We start from the raw sequence: 21,843 nt of genomic DNA, 5'->3' as shown, positions 1-21,843 counted from the left end.
GACTTACCTGGTGAGATTCTGCCCGCTCCCCCATTAACTGGACTTACATGACAGGATTCTGCTCGCTCCCACTGACAGGACTTTTCTGGTGAGATCCTGCCCCCTCCCCCATTAACTGGACTTACCTGACAACATTCTGCTCGCTCCCACTGACAGGACTTATCAGGTGAGATCCTGCCCCCACCCCCATTAACTGGACTTACCTGACAACATTCTGCCCGCTCCCAGTGACAGGACTTACCTGGTGAGATTCTGCCCGCTCCCTCATTAACTGGACTTACATGACAAGATTTTGCTCGCTCCCAGTGACAGGACTTACCTGGTGAGATCCTGCCCCCTCCCCCATTAACTGGACTTACCTGACAACATTCTGCTCGCTCCCAGTGACAGGACTTACCTGGTGAGATTCTGCCCTCTCCCCCATTAACTGGACTTACCTGACAAGATTCTGCCCGCTCCCAGTGACAGGACTTACCTGGTGAGATTCTGCCCGCTCCCCCATTAACTGGACTTACCTGACAAGATTCTGCCCGCTCCCAGTGACAGGACTTACCTGGTGAGATTCTGCCCGCTCCCCCATTAACTGGACTTACCTGACAAGATTCTGCCCGCTCCCAGTGACAGGACTTACCTGGTGAGATTCTGCCCGCTCCCCCATTAACTGGACTTACCTGACAAGATTCTGCCCGCTCCCAGTGACAGGACTTACCTGGTGAGATTCTGCCCGCTCCCCCATTAACTGGACTTACCTGACAAGATTCTGCCCGCTCCCAGTGACAGGACTTACCTGGTGAGATTCTGCCCGCTCCCCCATTAACTGGACTTACCTGACAAGATTCTGCCCGCTCCCAGTGACAGGACTTACCTGGTGAGATTCTGCCCGCTCCCCCATTAACTGGACTTACCTGGTGAGATTCTGCTCGCTCCCAGTGACAGGACTTACCTGGTGAGATTCTGCCCGCTCCAAGGGATACTCCGCCAGGTGTGCTACTACCCTTCATCCCTGGAGACTGTCGGCCCCGAGATGATGATGGTCGGGCATCCTGTGAGGGTGTAGCTTGTGGTCTCTCATTTCTTGTATGCATATGCTCTTTGTAGGAGTCGTCCCGGGGTGTGGGCTCTGGCTCGGACTCCTCCTGTATGGACTGAGACCTGAGGTCTGTCATCCGCATCGGAGAACCATTTCTAATGGGCAAGTCTGAAGGTAAACCAAATCCTTTTGTCATTTGGTTAAAGACATTCTCTTGTCTTGCTCAAACACAATCAATCTATCCATTCAGTACAATACTGTTAGACATCAAATTCCTTCAGTATAAATTTGAAATGACAATTAAATGTGCATCTATACTTTTTATATAGCAATATGAAAGATCCTTACCATTAGATTGGGAAACACCATTAGAGTGGGTAAAACCATTAGATTGGGAAACACCATTAGAGTGGGTGAAACCATAGCTAGATCGTGCAGCCTCTCTGTTAGAGTCTCTGGTTGGCTGCTCATTCTCCAGGACCTCTCCTACGCTTTGCTGTGTCTGCATAACACGGATTACCTCCCCTTGACTTCTCTGGACTGATGCTCCATTCATGAACACCTCGCCAGTACTGAGCCCTGTGTGGTTCAGGAGGTCGTAAACCTGCTGGGAGCTCATGTCGTACTGACCAGCGGCTGGGAGGCTGACCGGTGTCGGGTCAGGGGGATGTCGTTGTAGACGAGACAAAAGGAGTAACATAGGATCCTTCTCTGGTTCAATTTGACCTTTGTACTGGAACTCACCCTCGCTGGCCTGGAGGTCTGTCATGTCTTCCTGTTATAGAGAAGATAGAACATACAGTGTGGGCGGATAAAGGCTGTATAGAACAGAGAGGATAGAACAAGAGGAGGGTGGAATAGAGATTGAGTGGAGAACACACAGATGGTGTAACCTACAGAAAAGTGAAATAAAGATTGAGTGGAGAACAGACAGATGGTGTAACATACAGAAAAGTGAAATAAAGATTGAGTGGAGAACAAACAGATGGTGTTACATACAGAAAAGTGAAATAAAGATTGAGTGGAGAACAGACAGATGGTGTAACATACAGAAAAGTGAAATAAAGATTGAGTGGAGAACAGACAGATGGTGTAACATACAGAAAAGTGAAATAAAGATTGAGTGGAGAACAGACAGATGGTGTAACATACAGAAAAGTGAAATAAAGATTGAGTGGAGAACAGACAGATGGTGTAACATACAGAAAAGTGAAATAAAGATTGAGTGGAGAACAGACAGATGGTGTAACATACAGAAAAGTGAAATAAAGATTGAGTGGAGAACAGACAGATGGTGTAACATACAGAAAAGTGAAATAAAGATTGAGTGGAGAACAGACAGATGGTGTAACATACAGAAAAGTGAAATAAAGATTGAGTGGAGAACAGACAGATGGTGTAACATACAGAAAAGTGAAATAAAGATTGAGTGGAGAACAGACAGATGATGTAACATACAGAAAAGTGAAATAAAGATTGAGTGGAGAACAGACAGATGATGTAACATACACAGAGGAGGAAATAAACACAGAAGGTGGAAAATGTAAAAGGCAGTACAAATGTATCAAACATTTAAGGGAAAAATGCATCTTTTTATAGCTATAATAAATGTTAAAAAGATGCATTTCAGACCTTGTACATGTATTTGCTCCATGAAAGCAAAGATAATATCATTCTTTGTAGTACTGGTAAACAAACTATTTTATTGAATGGCACAACAGCCATGTTTGAAGGAACAAGATCATGCTTTATATAGTTACCAGTTCAGTCTAACAGCGATTGTAAATCAGAAACCATCTGGGAATATCTGTCACAATTTATATGGAGAGGGATATGTAACAATTTATACGTTGAGGGATATGTAACAATTTATATGGAGAGGGATATGTAACAATTTATACAGAGAGGGAAATGTGACAATTTATATGGAGAGGGATATGTGACAATTAATACGGAGAGGGATATGTGACAATTTATATGGAGAGGGATATGTGACAATTAATACGGAGAGGGATATGTAACAATTTATACAGAGAGGGAAATGTGACAATTTATATGGAGAGGGATATGTGACAATTAATACAGAGAGGGATATGTGACAATTTATACAGAGAGGGAAATGTGACAATTTATACGGAGAGGGATATGTGACAATTTATACGGAGAGGGAAATGTGACAATTTATATGGAGAGGGATATGTGACAATTTATAGAGAGGGAAATGTGACAATTTATACGGAGAGGGATATGTGACAATTTATACGGAGAGGGAAATGTGACAATTTATATGGAGAGGGATATGTGACAATTTATACGGAGAGGGAAATGTGACAATTTATATGGAGAGGGATATGTGACAATTTATAGAGAGGGATATGTGACAATTTATACGGAGAGGGATATGTGACAATTTATACGGAGAGGGAAATGTGACAATTTATATGGAGAGGGATATGTGACAATTTATAGAGAGGGATATGTGACAATTTATACGGAGAGGGATATGTGACAATTTATACGGAGAGGGAAATGTGACAATTTATATGGAGAGGGATATGTGACAATTTATAGAGAGGGATATGTGACAATTTATACGGAGAGGGATATGTGACAATTTATACGGAGAGGGAAATGTGACAATTTATATGGAGAGGGATATGTGACAATTTATAGAGAGGGATATGTGACAATTTATACGGAGAGGGATATGTGACAATTTATACGGAGAGGGAAATGTGACAATTTATATGGAGAGGGATATGTGACAATTTATATAGAGAGGGATATGTGACAATTTATACAGAGAGGGATATGTGACAATTTATACGGAGAGGGAAATGTGACAATTTATATGGAGAGGGATATGTGACAATTTATACAGAGAGGGATATGTGACAATTTATACAGAGAGGGATATGTGACAATTTATACGGAGAGGGATATGTGACAATTAAGGTAGATAAAGAAGTGGTGGATACAATGTCACATAGACAGAGAATAACAGATTTTATTTGCTCATATTAAATATCAAAAATAAACTGTTCAGTTGAAAAGACTAGACTCATTTCTACAGCAAAACTGCAGTCAATACAAAATTATGATCCTCCACATTACTTTGTTGTGTCAAAGACATTTAAGTTATTACACAATTAAGTTGCGTCAGAATCATTGAAGTTATTACACAATTAAATTTTGTCTTACTGGTCTTACCTCTAGTTCACTTGCGTCTCTGAATGTACTGGCAGTACTGATGTCACCAGTCTGACGTGCTTGCATGGCCATTCGCTTGAGGGCAGCTGTGGACCAGGAATACCACAGACATTATTTATATATAAGTGGACAGTGTTAGGTACAGTGTATGGTATAGTGTATAAACAATGTGTTAATTTTACCAAATAAGTATCCAGTTTATAGCACTTTGCTATCAACACACATGTGCACTCTCTATGTTTACATTGCAATTGCTGATAAATTTACACGTATAAAATAGCAATGTGATAGAGCCATTAAAATTTAAACAGTATTAGATTCAAAGGATGTGAACATACAATGTTGTAATATACATCAATCTTATAGTTCAATACACTGTACATGTATTATAAAGAAAACGATATCATACATTGAATTATGATAATTTGTATTTGAAAATAATCAATTTCTGTATTAAGTTTTGTACAGGTTTGGGTTTTACCTTCGTCCAGGTTAAAGTCAGCCATCTCTCCCTCGGACTTGGACAGGAGCCACTGTCCCTCGGACACACTCATGTTGTACGTGTCCGACACAGACGACATGATGGAAGTTGTTTCTGTTTCGGAAGGAGTGGGACTGGGGGAAAGTCTCCGAACTGGTGACTTTGGAGGTGGTGACGGGACATGCTCCAGAGGGAAGGCCAGGCTTTCATCCGCAGGGGCGACAGACAGGGCACTATTAGGTACAAAACACAGAAGCTTAGCCATTACTGAACAATTACTGGTAGTGATTAGGTCTCTCAGGGTTATTTATGAATGTGTTTTACTGATGTATGATGAGTACAGGAAACACTGATCAATCGTGTACTTACTAAGGTTTATGTTGGTTGGCTCCATCATCCATATAGTCATCTCGGAAGTCCGGGTTTTCCTCTGGAAGCGGAGACTCGGGATCACCCCAAGGCTGGGGGCTAGGCACAACATCCAACATCTTCTCTTGCTGAGGGGCAGGGACAGGAACAGGGGCTGGGGGTTCCTCTACAGCCACAGGTACCTGTAGCAGGAAAAGGTCAGTCATCTTTATCTGAACTCAAATTATGTTACAGGGAGGGGGCTGTGTGGTACTGTATACTAGGAAATATTTGCCCAATCACACTTTCGCCTTTTGCCTGTGAAACCCAAATTTGCCCAGTGTGAATTTCGACTTTCAAATTTAATGTATTAATTATGTTGTTCACTAATGCCTGCTGTAATGATAAATTCGCCCTCATTTTTAGAGGGCGAAAAAAGTTGAAAATTAAACTGCAGCAAAATGTTCCCAGTTGTCTGTGTGAAGAGAGGGAATGTGGAAACATTATCATTATCATTGAGAAGTACATTACATGTAGGACTGGCTGTGTTGGGGGTCTGCGTGGGGAAGGCAGAGGTGGAGTCAGGGGTCGTTCTTCCTTCTCTTCCTGGAGTGGCTCTGGGACTGGGGAAGGAGTTGGTGTTTCCACATCATGTATAGCCTCTCTAGACTCCCCTCCAACAGGCACCAGCTTCTCTGTAACATAAAGCCAGTTGTTTCATCAGTTTAGAAATAATTGTGTTCCTTAACGATGTAAGAAAGATACATGTAAATAGATTGATATGAGTGATGAGAGTAGCCTATAGCCGCTAATAAGGATGTTTAATTCAAATGTGATTTAGATGGAGCAAAATGAATGTTTTCTTTCAAAGACTGTAATCATTTTTCTATTACAACACAGTATATCTATGCGTCCTGATAATTGTTCACAGGCTAAAATCCACAACATTCCCTCCCTACCTCTCAGTGCCCGGATCTCCTCACTGATATCAATGGACTCGGTGACATCCTCTGGCTCCAATTCCAGTGGTACCACTCGTGGCTCTTGGACAAACTTTGATGGAGCCAGGACTGGTGGGGAGCTTGGAGGGGTTACAGGCGGAGACAGGACCCTCACTGGAGAGGATATTGGGCTGGCTTTGGGCGTCGGCTCTGGGGTCCTTAACATCCCTGCGTACTCATCCTAGGGTGGGATTAGTTTTATCATAACTCTGTTTTTATCTTATAATTTGGCTATCATGCAATTAAAGTAAGTTACATAGAAATGTCTTATTCTGGTAATAACATACAATCACAAGTAACAGTTAGAAATAGATACATTTTTAAAATTTGTTTTCGTTATTGTTTTGGTACCAATCAGATCTTTCTGAGGACAAGTTTGAGTGTTTCGTTTGATCCCCTCCTATTATGTACCTCAGGGGAGATGCCAGTGGCTACTCTCCCAGTGTCATGCCCCTTCATGGAGGCCCCAAGTTTGACCTCGGTTCTGCCCTCCGTGGCTTCTTTCTGTACAGTTGTCTCATCCCCTGGCCTCTGACCTAGCAGTGTGGTGACTTTCTCCAGTAGGACCTCTTTGATGAGAGCATCCACCAGGGGGCTATCCACAGGCTGACCCATGTCCACAAACATCTGGAGACCATCACGACCGATGGCGTCCATCACTGTAACACAGGTAGAATGGACTAGAGGATGATGATGATGATTCAACAGTGTTTCACATTTCGAACACTAAAGACACAATGCTGTTCATGTTTCTTACAATCTGTCAATGCAGTTGAATTTTTTTTTTTTTTTAAAATAAACACTAAACCAATCCTCTAAATATGTGCAATTGTTCTTGTCAAAGTACCATGTAGTAGTTATCATGTATCTTTAAATACACTGCACTGTACATTCACTGATGTTCATTCTGTAGTCAGACAAAGCTAACATTAGAGAGTTGTCAACATTGCCTTATCTTTACAGCAGTAGTAATTATTTTCAACTGTTGTAAACAAGAACATGCTGGCATGTTTTCATTCTATTCAAGTTTTTGCTGGATTTCAGCTAGGACTAATACAGCTATAAATAATGAGTAACAAATATAAACTTAAAACGATTCACATTTACAAATAAACAAAATGCTAAGGAGTGTTCACATTTTCTCACCCCCCCCCCATTCTACTATTTTATTAGTTCGTGTAATGTGAACAAATATTTTACAATTGTATTACCAGATGTGATAAGAGGCAAAACTTCCATTGTCAAAACATACCGGTTATTTTTGAAACATTTCCTAACTGAATGAAACTCTGTTTTGCAAAGTACAATGGTAATGTGTTTGTTTTGGTAAATGCAAAAACTGGATGGCCAGAGTCTTGTAACAAGACAATGATGACTGACAGCTGGAGAGACTTACTGAACATGGATTGTTCCCGGTCGTCAGCCATGCTGTCTTCTGATTCCTCATACACCACATGGTCCAACTCCCGAGGTTTCTCTGGCTTCAGGGGGTATAACTCTGATATGATGTGGGCCATAATCTCATGCTCTATCCTGTAAAAAATTGTCATTTCCCTATCAAACACAGTCATACGTTTCAGTTTCAGATGCTGATGAAGCATGGTAGAATAAGTTGTTGCTATGCTCCCCCCCCCCCCCCCCCCCCCCCCCCCCCCCCCCCCCCCACACACACACACCCATGTAGGTGTGGGGGATAGAAAGAAATCACTCTGTGTATACATCCATGTTTTTGTTTTGTTACACCTTTGCTACATACTATAAGGTGTTAATGTGACTAGAAAATTAGGGCTTTTCACCTAATGGCAAAAGGCATATCAAAAAGCTTTTCACATGGTCTACTAGTTTTGTGTTTTGTTTTGTACAACATCCTTGTACCGTCATACGTTCAATTTGATACTTAAACTTTAAATGTGGTATGGCCTGAAACTCAACTGGTATGTAATAACCTTTTATTGTGTGACCTGAAAACTGGCTGTATCACTAAAGTTAGATTCACAAAGTATATCAAAAAAATGTTATGTAGATATATTTAGAAAACATAACAAAATATTTAAAAAAAACAAGCATGTGAATTGATGCTTAAGGTGGAAAATCTTACAACCCTTTTTTACTACATGTATATACAGGATTGAAAATTATTTTTCCTTTTAAATTTTTGTTACTTTTCTCATATGGTAACAAAGACCATTCTAGCTTGTGGTTTTGTTTCATGTCTACCACATGCCCACTCCCCTGTCGAGACTATTACCATTCTGCGGCTTTGTTCTCCAGCAAGTCCCGACTTTTAATGTCTGCAGCAATGAGGTCTGAGGCTTGGGCCAGTTTCTCTGCCCCTGATACCATCGGTGGGAAGGCTGGTATCTCCACTGGTTCTGGTGGTGGGGATGGGGCACAGTACCCAGGCAGGGCGAGGCCCGGCGCTGTCTCCGGGGACAGGTCCTCAGAAAGGTCGTCCAAGGTGGCCTAGACATATAGAGGAACAGCAGTGACCAAGCAGTAGATAACAGTTTAGTTTTTATGTTTGATATTATGTTAACAACCCATTAACACAAGGCAAAGCTGGGCCATGTAGTATAAATGGTTGATTGTATATATATAGGCTTAGGTAGTACAAAGAGAAACAATGAAAGGCTTAGACAATAGTAAAGATGAAATAACAATATGTATGTAGCATGATCAAAAGATGAAATATGTTCTTTGTAGCACTCAGTACACAGAACTGTTTTTCAAAAAAAGCTAATTTCAATCTTTATTGATATGCGTATTTAGGAAATATAAGAGTTTGATCACTTTTTATTTTCGTTTTGCACATTCACATATAAGGGATCTTTAAATGAAATGAACATAGTCAAGAAATAACTGAATCCAAAACAAAGATAATGTTCTCTTGTTCATTGTGAAAATACTGTTGGATTAAATGACTAGTCGATGAATGAAAATAAATACATTTGTTGGTGCTATGTGAAAATATTTCTAGACAGCAAAATGTTAACTCAGTGAAATAAAGAAACTTAACAGCATCTCATAAATTTCTGCTACTGTACTTTGGCTTTAACAGTGACATGGTTCCGACCTTTATGTTACCGTATTACGACTCTCTTTAGATAATTTTCCTGTACAGTATATAAATATACAGAGAGAGTGCTGTACCTGATTCCTCCAGTCCTTTGGTGTGGCCCCTGTTTGCAGGTCCTCGTGGAACGTCACCTCAAAGTGGGTCTTAGAGGGTGACTTAAGGTGGACCTCTCCGGTCTTACTCCTCACGAACGACTCCTCAGACAGGTCAGTGTCAATGTCCACCGGTGGTAACACCTGATGGTCAACAAAACACAACAACAGTGGGTTTATTTTTGTTTCATTAAAAACAAGCTAGCAGGGTTTTACTTTGATTCACCTACACATAGTAAAACCTATTAATAGGGAACATTCAAAATGAAATAATCAAATGTAACTATGGATTTTTTATTTTCAGATACTGAATTCCTCAGCTCCTTAAGTTTGGAGAGAGACTAAAAGTTTGTTAAAAATTGTACATATATTAGGGTCAGATCCAATTTCTCAATTTGTGATAGATTATATTTCTGATTGAAGTTAAAACATGCTATGAGTTTTTAATAAATTAATCTCTCATGTTTTGGAGTTATTGTTGTTTATCACTTGTTTTGTGATATTCTTTTTGTGCTATATCAGACCAAAGCATAAACAAAATGCCTTAGACCATCATTTTGAAATAGGGTTGAATGTATTTATAAACAAATTATAGAAACTTACACCAGTCGAGTCAATTGATGAACTACTATTGACAAATTACTATGATATGACATCTACCAAAAGATATTGAAAGGTCAACGTATTGTTAACCTTCTATTGGAAGGCAATTTGTCTGTTTTCAAAGATAACAATCCCTGGTACATCACATCAAGGGACCAGTGTTGTACCTGTTTGGCCAGTTCAGGCTGCGGGCTGATCTGTTCCTCCTCCTCCCCTGACGGTACAGACACGAGGGCCACATTTCTGGAGGCTGTGACTTGAGGACGGGGCACAGGGGTAGAGGTGACAGGGCCAGAGGTTGTCAATTTAGCTGTCAAACCTCCCTCCATACGGGGCCCACCAAGAGGAACAGCCATTTGAATCAACTGGCCTGGGATAGGGGCTGAAAAGGATACAAATGATTGATCCAGAAACAGTGATAGAACAATGTGTTTAAAAACATGAACATAAAGGTGGCACCAGAGGATAAACGACAAACACAGATATATAAGATAAAATGGTAAAATAATGGTAGTTTCCAATAATTTGTGAACCGCTATGAGACGACCTACGAACTACATTGTGATAAAGCGGTATATGAGAACCTCCAATTATTATTATTATTATTATTACAGGAGTCGATCGAGCTCCTCTACACTGGACTCAAAAAATCAAATTATAGTATAATATATAATTAAAGTTAATTGGTGTTTGCATGAACACTGTCAGTGTACTGTACACACCTGCTGAGGTTACGCTGGCTACAGGTATAAAAGATCCGGTGGCTGGACTGAAGTAGAACTGTTTCATACCACCTTTAGTCTGAGATTTAGCTGATCTCACCTCGATCCCTCCTATAAAATGTACAATGTAATGATTTCATTGTTATTTTAGTATTGATCATTATTTAAGTAAGTGATTACTTTTTTCTCTGACTATTTTGCCATTCAGTGCCTGGAGGATAGTTCGGTCCTGGCCCAGAATTTTCAGATTGCTAACTTCTTCTTCCTAATTGGGGGCTTGCTGGTTTAGCTTCATTTGTAGTAATTCAATCATTAACAATTTTTATTTTTATTTTTTTCAAAGATTCCAGATTATATTTTCTTTGTGAGGCTAGGAACTGGTTGGAAGAAGTATATACCAGAGATATCAAGGGCTTGTGATGGACGTCCTGGAGATCGCGGTTTGGGGACATTCTTGTTCTGGTAGTGAAGGTAGGGATCTTTTTGTGTGGTTCTCTTGTTGTCATAGACAGCCTTCCCATACACCCGATACATGTTCTCCTCACTGACTGGAGGGGGGTGTCTGGGTGGGGGACCCTAATGTCAACAAAAAATGTCAAAATGAATATCAAAATATCAACTAACAAATCAGCCAAAGGGAAACAACTCTAGTTATCCTTTTGAAATAGAATCGAATTTGACAACCAGCTTTTATTAATTTATTTGTTTATTTTTTTCTGCATTAAAATGACCAGCTCTAATACATATCTTATCTAATTGACTCACGACAGATTATAAACATTCCAGACACTAGCCTTTATTGCTGGTTTCCTTGCCATAGTTGTGGTTTTAGTTTCCTTCTCTGTGAACCGTGGAGCCTTGCCCATACTAGGCCCAGGGATTCGACCTAGACTAGGCCCAACAGCAGATTTGGTACTGTCCCGATTTAGGCCTGTATCCACCCTGGCCCCCAGAGTGCCCCTCGCAGTGGTCCTGTAAGACTTCTTAGTGACAGTGGGAGCCACCTGTGGTTCTTTTGTAGGAAACATTGGTCGGAGGTGTTTCTTCTGTAGTTCCTTCATCACAACTTCATCTGTCACCTCTCGCTGAATATAAACAAGAGGCCCAAGGGCCTTAGCGGTCACCTGAGTTATATCATAGGTACTGGTAGCTTTATTTTATTGTTTAGATGTGATGTGGAAATCAGCATGTAAACTAAGTGAAATACAATACTTGTCATGTCATCAAAGGATAAGAATTTGAAAATATTGGTAAATGTTCCCTTTGGGGCCCCGCCCTAGCCCCTGGGGATGGGGCAGGAATCCCAATTTTACAAAGTAATACTCTCATTCACCAAAGATGATTCTGACTAAGTTTGAGTAATTTTCTGCTGAAAATGGATAAAATATATACCCAAAAGTGTTATTTCCCTATATAAACTATAGTAAACTTTACCCCCTCCCCAAGGGAGAACGGATAGCTCGGGGGTCCTGAAATTTACAATTTAAGTAAAGCCCCTGATGATCTTTCTTTCCACGTAGAGAAAATCACTGTAGTACCTCTGAGTCTGGAGAAGAAGATTTTTGAAATATTGGTTAATTTTCCCTTTGGGGCCCCGCCCTGGCCCCAGGGGTTGGGGTAGGAATCCCAATTTTACAATTTTGTAGCCTCATCTACCAAGGATGATTCTGACCAAGTTTGAAAAAAATCCATCCACTGGTTCTTGAGAAGAAGTTGAAAATGTAAAAAGTTTACGCACGACGGACGACGACGGACGACGACGGACGGAAAGCGATTAGAATAGGTCACTTGAGCAAAGCTCAGGTGACCTAAAAAAACATACACATTATCTCCATCATCTTCAAATTTAAGCAGTTCTAAGAGGATGAAATTTTATCTCTTATGTAATAGATATTTTGAGAAGGTATATGCCCTATGTAATAGATACGATCAATATAGTTTTTAGAGTAACTAAATATAGACTATTTGGATGCATATGATTTGTTAGAAAATCGCATTAAAAACACACAAAAAGGAAGACATTTGTGGTCTTTCTTTAGCATTTTAAATAAAGTTGTAGAATTGGTACCACTTCTCAACCAAGAAAAGGTTGGATACATTTCACTAAGATTTCAGTACTGTTTTTTTTTTATATCAATTTTGGTTGATGAATGCAGCTGACATATATTGGTAATAGGATGAAAATTGACAAAAAAAATTAAGAACCATTTTTCAGTCAATGTATATTTAAAATTTTGAGAGGTAAGCATAGGACTTTTTTCTCTCCAAATTGACAGAAAAAAAAAGATTGGTATATACATAGAGAATAAAAAATTGACAGGCAAAACAAAAATTGATACATAGAGAATAAATTAAGAATAATGGATTATAGATCATTTATGTTTTTGTTGTTTTTATATTTTCAGAGCCACTTTTGCCATCCTGAATCTATTTTTTTTATATAAGAAGATTAATGCAGAGCAGAACATTATACTCGCATCCTATGGATTATTGTATCTAAATGAATGAAAATCTAGAAGAAACAACATTGTCTTGTATTACTAAGGAAAGTTGAGAACCATTCCTTACATATGGTGAAAGGAGAAAACATACTGTACTCAACCATTTTAAGGCGAAGGAATATATATCCATTGTCCTTTATTTGATTTGCATAGGAATTGGATCCCTTTGTGCATATCTCACAGAAATTGAAATTGACTCTTTTTGCCAATAATTAATTCATTTTACACCATTACAAAATATAACTTTTGTTTTTTTAATTACTGGCAGATTTTGCAATTAGAAAAACTGAAAATTTTGAACAAAACTCATCCAGTTATTGTGCGGAAACCGTCAACCAATCAAAGCAAAGTTTGCTAATTAATTATGTGTGGATTTTGCTCAACTTTCAACTTAGCCTCAGCCTATGTATATTGTACATGTATACCACATTTCATTAAAATTGAATGATATCTAAGCATGGATGGAACGATGGATGGATGGATGGATGGATCCCATACCATAATACATTCTGTCAAAAATTTTGACTGGCTCTTTAAAAAAATACTGAGTCTATGATTTATTATTTTGGATGCAGCAAATGGCCTGGAATGGTATCAACCTCATTTAAATTTATTCTTATTTCATTGGACAGTAAAAAAAATGGAACAAAAATCAAATTGTTGTCAAAGGAAAGATGTAAATGATTACGACATGATTTCTGTGGTAGTTTATTATCTTACTGAACAGACTTTAACAGTGTTTCACACATAGAAGTGGGAGTTTCAAAATCAGATCATGATCAACACACCCAAAAACAGTAACTGTGATAAACAATCTCTCCACACAGTTTTCCACCTGCCTTTCTAACACCTTATATAAGCTGTTTAATATCTATTTATATTTAGTTTTACAAAGTTTAAACAAAACATTTATCACTAAACCTGTGTAATATGTTCACAGCTGTGATATTATGTAAAATATGAGGTCATGGACCTGAATTTATTATCAGTTATTTAATGATACTGGCAAGTATTTCAAAAACACATTTAAATGATTATCACAGGTACAGGATTGACAGTGGGTTCTTACATCTACTTGTTCCCGGAGATCAGCTACCCAATCATTCACCTTGTGCTGAAGTCTAGCTCTCTCTGTTACAGAGCTGAAAAATAATATAAAATTTTATTATCTTTTTTGAATGATCCTATCCTTGTACCTTTTTCCTTTGATATTATCTACAGGACATAATGTTGATAATTATTTTTCTGTGATGATTTGTTAGATACCATAGGACATGTTTTGATGATAATTATCTCCCTTGTTATGCCTTGTATGATAATTACCTCCCTTTTGATGACTTTTATGATAATTACCTCCCTTTTGATGTCTTGTATGATAATTACCTCCCCTTGCTATATCTTGAATAATTATCTCCCTTTAGATCTCTTGAATGAAAGTTATCTCCCTTGTGACATATGATAATCATTATCTCCCTTGTGATGTCCTGTATGTTACTTACAGGACAGATGTAGCAATCATTATCTCCTTTTAGATGTCTTGTTATCCATGTTTTACTACATGTTTGTTAAATAAGATCCCCTTATTTATTTTTTCATTTTCGAAACTGGCAAAATTCAAAACATCTTGCTTTTTGTCCAAGTGTCATCAATTCATTGTATAGAATAGTTTATTCAAATTTGCCCACCACACAGAATCTTCCATTGAAAATTTGTGAAAGGTTTGGAGGTACAGTTTGGGAAACAACATATAGATGTCTCCTGACCAGGTGAAGCCTACCTGTCCTGGTAGAGGTTCTCAAGCATACTGTACACCTCTACCTCATGTCGTGTACGCAGCACACTCTCAAGGTTTGCCTCTAGGAACTCTTTGTTCTGACCAACTTGCTTCAACACTTGTCGTGCATCTTGGAAGGCAGCTGTTGTAAGGACAGGAGCATTGACCCTTTGAATGCCAAGGTCAGGCACGGACTTGTAGGGACTGGTGGGCACCACATCCGGCAACACCTGAAAATCATATTACTTAACAATCAAAACTGCCTGTATACAACTCTCAAGGAAGAAAGTCAGACTGTGCTTTTATACAATTGGTTTTTACACACATGTTGCTAGTATCATAAATAATTCTTTGAATTATCAACTGCTTAATTAATATACCTATAAAAGAGGTAGATATAGACATGTGGTAGATATAGACATGTGGTAGATAGACATGTGATAGATATAGACATGTGGTAGATATAGACATGTGGTAGATGGACATGTGATAGATATAGACATGTGGTAGATATAGACATGTGGTAGATAGACATGTGGTAGATATAGACATGTGGTAGATATACATGTGGTAGATATAGACATGTGGTAGATAGACATGTGGTAGATATAGACATGTGGTAGATAGACATGTGGTAGATATAGACATGTGGTAGATAGACATGTGGTAGATATAGACATGTGGTAGATAGACATGTGGTAGATATAGACATGTGGTAGATAGACATGTGGTAGATATAGACATGTGGTAGATAGACATGTGGTAGATATAGACATGTGGTAGATAGACATGTGGTAGATATAGACATGTGGTAGATAGACATGTGGTAGATATAGACATGTGGTAGATAGACATGTGGTAGATATAGACATGTGGTAGATAGACATGTGGTAGATATAGACATGTGGTAGATAGACATGTGGTAGATATAGACATGTGGTAGATAGACATGTGGTAGATATAGACATGTGGTAGATAGACATGTGGTAGATATAGACATGTGGTAGATAGACATGTGGTAGATATAGACATGTGGTAGATAGACATGTGGTAGATATAGACATGTGGTAGATAGACATGTGGTAGATATAGACATGTGGTAGATAGACATGTGGTAGATATAGACATGTGGTAGATAGACATGTGGTAGATATAGACATGTGGTAGATAGACATGTGGTAGATATAGACATGTGGTAGATAGACATGTGGTAGATATAGACATGTGGTAGATAGACATGTGGTAGATATAGACATGTGGTAGATAGACATGTGGTAGATATAGACATGTGGTAGATAGACATGTGGTAGATATAGACATGTGGTATATAGACATGTGGTAGATATAGACATGTGGTAGATTTAGACATGTGGTAGATATAGACATGTGGTAGATATAGACATGTGGTAGATATTGACATGTGGTAGATATAGACATGTGGTAGATAGACATGTGGTAGATATAGACATGTGGTAAATATAGACATGTGGTAGCTAAAGACATGTGGTAGATAAAGAAATGTTGTAGATAAAGACAGGTGGTAGATAAAGACATGTGGTAGATACAGACATATGGTAGATATAGACATGTGGTAGATATAGACATGTGGTAGATATAAACATGAGGTAGATATAAACATGTGGTAGATACAGACATGTGGTAGATATAGACCTGTGTTAGATCGACATGTGGTAGATATAGACATGCGGTAGATATAGACATGTGTTAGATATAGACATGTGGTAGATATTGACATGTGGTAGATATAGACATGCGGTAGATATAAACATGTGGTAGATACAGACATGTGGTAGATATAGACCTGTGTTAGATCGACATGTGGTAGATATAGACATGCGGTAGATATAGACATGTGTTAGATATAGACATGTGGTAGATAAAGACAGGTGGTAGTTAAAGACAGGTTGCAGTTATAGACATGTGGTAGATAGTACAAAGGTGGAAGTTAAAGACATGTGGTAGGTTATAAAAGACAGCTGGTAGATAAAGACAGGTGGTAGATTAAGACAGGTGGTAGATTAAGACAGGTGGTAGTTATAGACATGTGGTAGGTTATAAAAGACAGGTGGTAGTTATAGACATGTGGTAGATAAAGACAGGTGGTAGTTATAGACATGTGGTAGATAAAGACATATGGCAGTTATAGACATGTGGTAGATAAAGACAGGTGGCAGTTATAGACATGTGGTAGGTTATAAAAGACAGGTGGTAGATACGCAGGTGGTAGATAAAGACAGTTGGTAGATAAAGACAGTAGATAAAGACAGAAGGTAGAGATAAAGACGGGTGGTAGTTAAAGACAGGTTGCAGTTATAGACATGTGGTAGGTTATAAAAGACAGGTGGTAGTTATAGACATGTGGTAGGTTATAAAAGACAGGTGGTAGATACACAGGTGGTAGTTATAGACAGATATTTGCCAGGTCATATATAGAGACAGGTGACAGGTATTTACAGGTGGTAATTATAGACAGTTGGTATATTTAGAGAAGTTTGTACATGCAAAATATGCTTTAATTTTTAACCAGACATTAATTATATAAGTTGTCTTTTGAAATAAACGTTTCCTGACAGCTGCTTTACTCTGAAATGTTTTATTGATATATAATTAAACAACACTTAGAATTGTTAGATATATATTTCAAGTGTCCTGATCTCATGGCTTGTATCTAACATCTTGCTAGATGGCAATGTGAGAAATGTTTACCCAAATGACAGAGATTGCTTATTGTCAGGAATTACATATTTTTTCACTCAGTATTGGGAAACTGTCAGTGTCAACATAGGAGTAATAAATCGGTATAAATAAAGACTTCATATGAAACGTGGATGTGAAGCCTGCTGTGCCACACAACTTCTGATCTGTCTGAGAAATTGCCTTTTATTGGTGCCAATCACAGCACGGATAGAATGTTGTGTGAGGATTTTGATTGTGTGTGACAAGAACTTTATCCTGGTATTACATCAATCTGTGTGTTATACAACAGTGAGATTATGTGGTCAGAAGCACAGTAACTGTTGGCCACAGTTTCCTTAGCGACACTAGTACGTCCACCACACGTCAGGTCCACGTCCCTAACATCAGTGGCATGGCTGTCCTCCTATCTCACACCACTCATAATCTTACTAATCACATCCATCGGCTTGCGCCAGGAACTGCCAATGACATATTATTTCATATTTTTATTACAATTATCTTCTTAATTAAAACAATTCTATATTTGACTGTATTCAACTTTCGAGTACATCTACCCAAAGAACTTCTATCCAACTTTGTAGTGTAGAATCTGTTCAGCTTGCTCTAGATCTGTTTCATGGCTTTTTAAGCAATGTCCCTGTAGTGGCCCCAGTCTGGCTAGTCTGATCTCTCCAGAGGTGTACATTATGTGCTATAATACATGGTGTGGCATAGTGTTATGATGTTATGAACTGGGGTCCAAATGATACCATGGGGCTATATGAACTCCCTTCCCACAATGGTTAAGTCACTTTACCAAACAGTAATACCTGTTTCTTTAATGATGTTATATATTTTATTTTCTGTGTATGCCCCTAAGTAAGAAAAATAGCGGAGAAATGGAGATAAACAGGAGGATGGGAGTGGGGGTTGTTTCAATTAACACGATAGTGATGAAATGAAACCATATTTGACTGTATTCAACTTTCGAGTACATCTACCCAAAAAACAACAAAATGTCTATCCAACTTCGTAGTGTAGAATCTGTTCAGCTTGCTCTAGATCTGTTTCATGGATTAAACCCTATTCTGAACATCTTTCCCTTTTAGGAACAAGAACCCCCCCCTGGTAAATCTAACTGTAGAAATGATATTATGCCGATGATTTTTGGCACACCTATTGAAGCCTTTTATTGTGAAACAACTAAGACCTGCGATTTTTATTCAATAACATTTCATTTGTCGTGTATATAAATAGTCCTTGGTATAATACGATCTCCTACATATGAAATATTACGTAATATACACCAAATATTACCAGGAATATCTATTGTATTTCAAGTTTCAACATACAATGTTGGAATGAAATATAAGATATGAAATGACAACATGTGCTAACATGGAATGGATTATTACATTTTTCACATGATATTAACTTACAGACATTATATATCGAACTCGTTAAGCTAACGTGTCCTTTTTCCTAACCCATTTTAATTGTTGTTTGCTAGCAGGCTTACCATTGCTTTTAAATCCTCATACTTTCCCATATAATCCTGGAAGTATACTCAGCTATGATAAAATCCACAGATATAATAAAATACCAACATAACTGTCTGCCTCTAAACTGTATACAGCTTATGTTTTAATTACTGTCAATAATACTCTCAATAATGCTATTTTTGTTAATTAGAAATGTGCTTGGCATCACATGGATTAATTTTCATTATTTGTAGATTTAAAAAAAAAATCCAAATAGAGGTAATAGCTTTTGATATAAAAGCTATAAAAGTTGTCAGAGAAAATAAACCAGTATCACAAAAGGCTGAGTTGAATGCAGATCTCATACCTAGAAAAGAAGGTAGCTTTGCCCCGATATATCTTCAACACAATTTTGGAAAAACTGCATAGACATGTATTCCTTAAAACAGCAAAAAAAATCAGATTCAATTGAAACTGAAACATGCCCAAAGCAAATGAGTGAAAAAGTGAGCAGAACCAACGTATGCTCCCCTATTAAGGTCCTTGTTTGGAAGAATACGTCCGACTAGTGCTGGAAAGTAGACATATTATAGAAATTAGTCTACGTAGTGTTCCCTTGAACTAAATTAGTCACCTAGTAACCCTCAAAGCAATATATGTTCCTCTATCCTAAAATTATTAAGTTTCTTCTCCTCCACCTGCGGTATTTCACCTTAATCTGATTTACATAGAATTAATTATTGTGACCTAAATCTGATTTACATAGAAATAATTGTTTAACCTCAATCTGGTTTACATAGAAATAGTTGTTGTAACCTAAATCTGATTTACATAGAAATAGTTGTTGTAACCTAAATCTGATTTACGTAGAAATAGTTGTTTAACCTAAATCTGATTTACATAGAAATAGCTGTTGAAACCTAAAGCTGGTTTATGTAGAATTAATTTTTGTAACCTTCATCAGGTTTACGCAGAATTAATTGCTCTAACCAAAATCTAGTTTATATAGAACTATTTTTTGTAACCTAAAACTGGTTTACATAGAATTAATTAGTGTAACCTAAATCTGGTTTACAAAGAATTAATTATTGTAACCTAAATCTGGTTTACAAAGAATTAATTATTGTAACCTAAACTGGTTTTCATAGAATTAATTGTTATAACCTGGTTTAAATAGAATTAATTGTTGTTACCTTAATCTGGTTTACGTAGAATTAATTGTTGTAACCTAAATCTGATTTATGTAGAATAATTGTTGTAACCTAAATCTGATTGATGTAGAATTAATTGTTGTAACCTAAATCTGATTTACGTAGAATTAATTGTTGTAACCTTAATCTGGTTTATGTAGAATTAATTATTGTAAGCTAAACCTGGTTCACGTAGAATTAATTGTTGTAACCTAAATCTGGTTTATGTAGAATTAATTGTTGTAACCTTAATCTGATTTATGTAAAATTAATTGTTGTAACGTAAATCTGGTTTACGTGGAATTAATTGTTGTAACCTAAATCTGGTTCATGTAGAATTAATTGTTGTAACCTAAATCTGGTTTATGTAGAATTAATTGTTGTAACCTAATTCTGATTTATGTAGAATTAATTGTTGTTACCTAAATCTGGTTTATGTAGAATTAATTGTTGTAACGTAAATCTGATTTATGTAGAATTAAATGTTGTAACCTAAATCTGGTTTATGTAGAATTAATTGTTGTAACTTAAATCTTGTTTACGTATAATTAATCGTTGTAACCTAAATCTTGTTTATGTAGAATTAATTGTTGTAACCTAAATCTGATTTACATAGAATTAATTGTTGTAACCTTAATCTGGTTTATGTAGAATTAATTGTTGTTACCTAAATCTGGTTTATGTAGAATTAATTGTTGTAACGTAAATCTGATTTATGTAGAATTAAATGTTGTAACCTAAATCTGGTTTATGTAGAATTAATTGTTGTAACTTAAATCTTGTTTACGTATAATTAATCGTTGTAACCTAAATCTTGTTTATGTAGAATTAATTGTTGTAACCTAAATCTGATTTACATAGAATTAATTGTTGTAACCTTAATCTGGTTTATGTAGAATTAATTGTTGTTACCTAAATCTGGTTTATGTAGAATTAATTGTTGTAACGTAAATCTGATTTATGTAGAATTAAATGTTGTAACCTAAATCTGGTTTATGTAGAATTAATTGTTGTAACTTAAATCTTGTTTACGTATAATTAATCGTTGTAACCTAAATCTTGTTTATGTAGAATTAATTGTTGTAACCTAAATCTGATTTACATAGAATTAATTGTTGTAACCTTAATCTGGTTTATGTAGAATTAATTGTTGTTACCTAAATCTGGTTTATGTAGAATTAATTGTTGTAACGTAAATCTGATTTATGTAGAATTAAATGTTGTAACCTAAATCTGGTTTATGTAGAATTAATTGTTGTAACTTAAATCTTGTTTACGTATAATTAATCGTTGTAACCTAAATCTTGTTTATGTAGAATTAATTGTTGTAACCTAAATCTGATTTACATAGAATTAATTGTTGTAACCTTAATCTGGTTGATGTAGAATTAATTGTTGTTACCTAAATCTGGTTTATGTAGAATTAATTGTTGTAACGTAAATCTGATTTATGTAGAATTAAATGTTGTAACCTAAATCTGGTTTATGCAGAATTAATTGTTGTAACTTAAATCTTGTTTACGTATAATTAATCGTTGTAACCTTAATCTTGTTTATGTAGAATTAATTGTTGTAACCTTAATCTGGTTTATGTAGAATTAATTGTTGTAACCTTAATCTGGTTTATGTAGAATTAA

At 37.0% G+C, this 21,843-nt stretch overlaps 1 protein-coding gene across 1 annotated transcript in view; it reads right to left on the bottom strand.

Moving 5' to 3' along the window:
• LOC110449294 (TALPID3 protein-like) overlaps positions 1-21,843 on the bottom strand; it is a 40,454-nt gene that overhangs the window by 5,226 nt on the left and 13,385 nt on the right. Inside the window, exons 4-20 of the mRNA XM_021496064.1 lie at positions 14,842-15,068; positions 14,134-14,206; positions 11,358-11,648; positions 10,962-11,139; positions 10,564-10,674; positions 10,009-10,223; positions 9,221-9,382; positions 8,319-8,533; positions 7,467-7,603; positions 6,482-6,729; positions 6,029-6,251; positions 5,601-5,764; positions 5,091-5,272; positions 4,722-4,954; positions 4,241-4,326; positions 1,379-1,805; positions 944-1,198 (exon numbers count right to left, since the gene is read on the bottom strand). Coding sequence (XP_021351739.1) covers positions 944-1,198; positions 1,379-1,805; positions 4,241-4,326; positions 4,722-4,954; positions 5,091-5,272; positions 5,601-5,764; positions 6,029-6,251; positions 6,482-6,729; positions 7,467-7,603; positions 8,319-8,533; positions 9,221-9,382; positions 10,009-10,223; positions 10,564-10,674; positions 10,962-11,139; positions 11,358-11,648; positions 14,134-14,206; positions 14,842-15,068 — 3,427 coding nt within the window. The remainder of the gene's footprint in view (positions 1-943; positions 1,199-1,378; positions 1,806-4,240; positions 4,327-4,721; positions 4,955-5,090; positions 5,273-5,600; positions 5,765-6,028; positions 6,252-6,481; positions 6,730-7,466; positions 7,604-8,318; positions 8,534-9,220; positions 9,383-10,008; positions 10,224-10,563; positions 10,675-10,961; positions 11,140-11,357; positions 11,649-14,133; positions 14,207-14,841; positions 15,069-21,843) is intronic.

The sequence above is a fragment of the Mizuhopecten yessoensis genome, unplaced genomic scaffold (genome assembly GCF_002113885.1).
Source record: "Mizuhopecten yessoensis strain PY_sf001 unplaced genomic scaffold, ASM211388v2 scaffold4553, whole genome shotgun sequence".
Lineage (NCBI taxonomy): Eukaryota > Metazoa > Mollusca > Bivalvia > Pectinida > Pectinidae > Mizuhopecten > Mizuhopecten yessoensis.
Note: the sequence above shows the minus strand (reverse complement) of the source record. Positions and strands in the feature narration are given on the sequence as shown.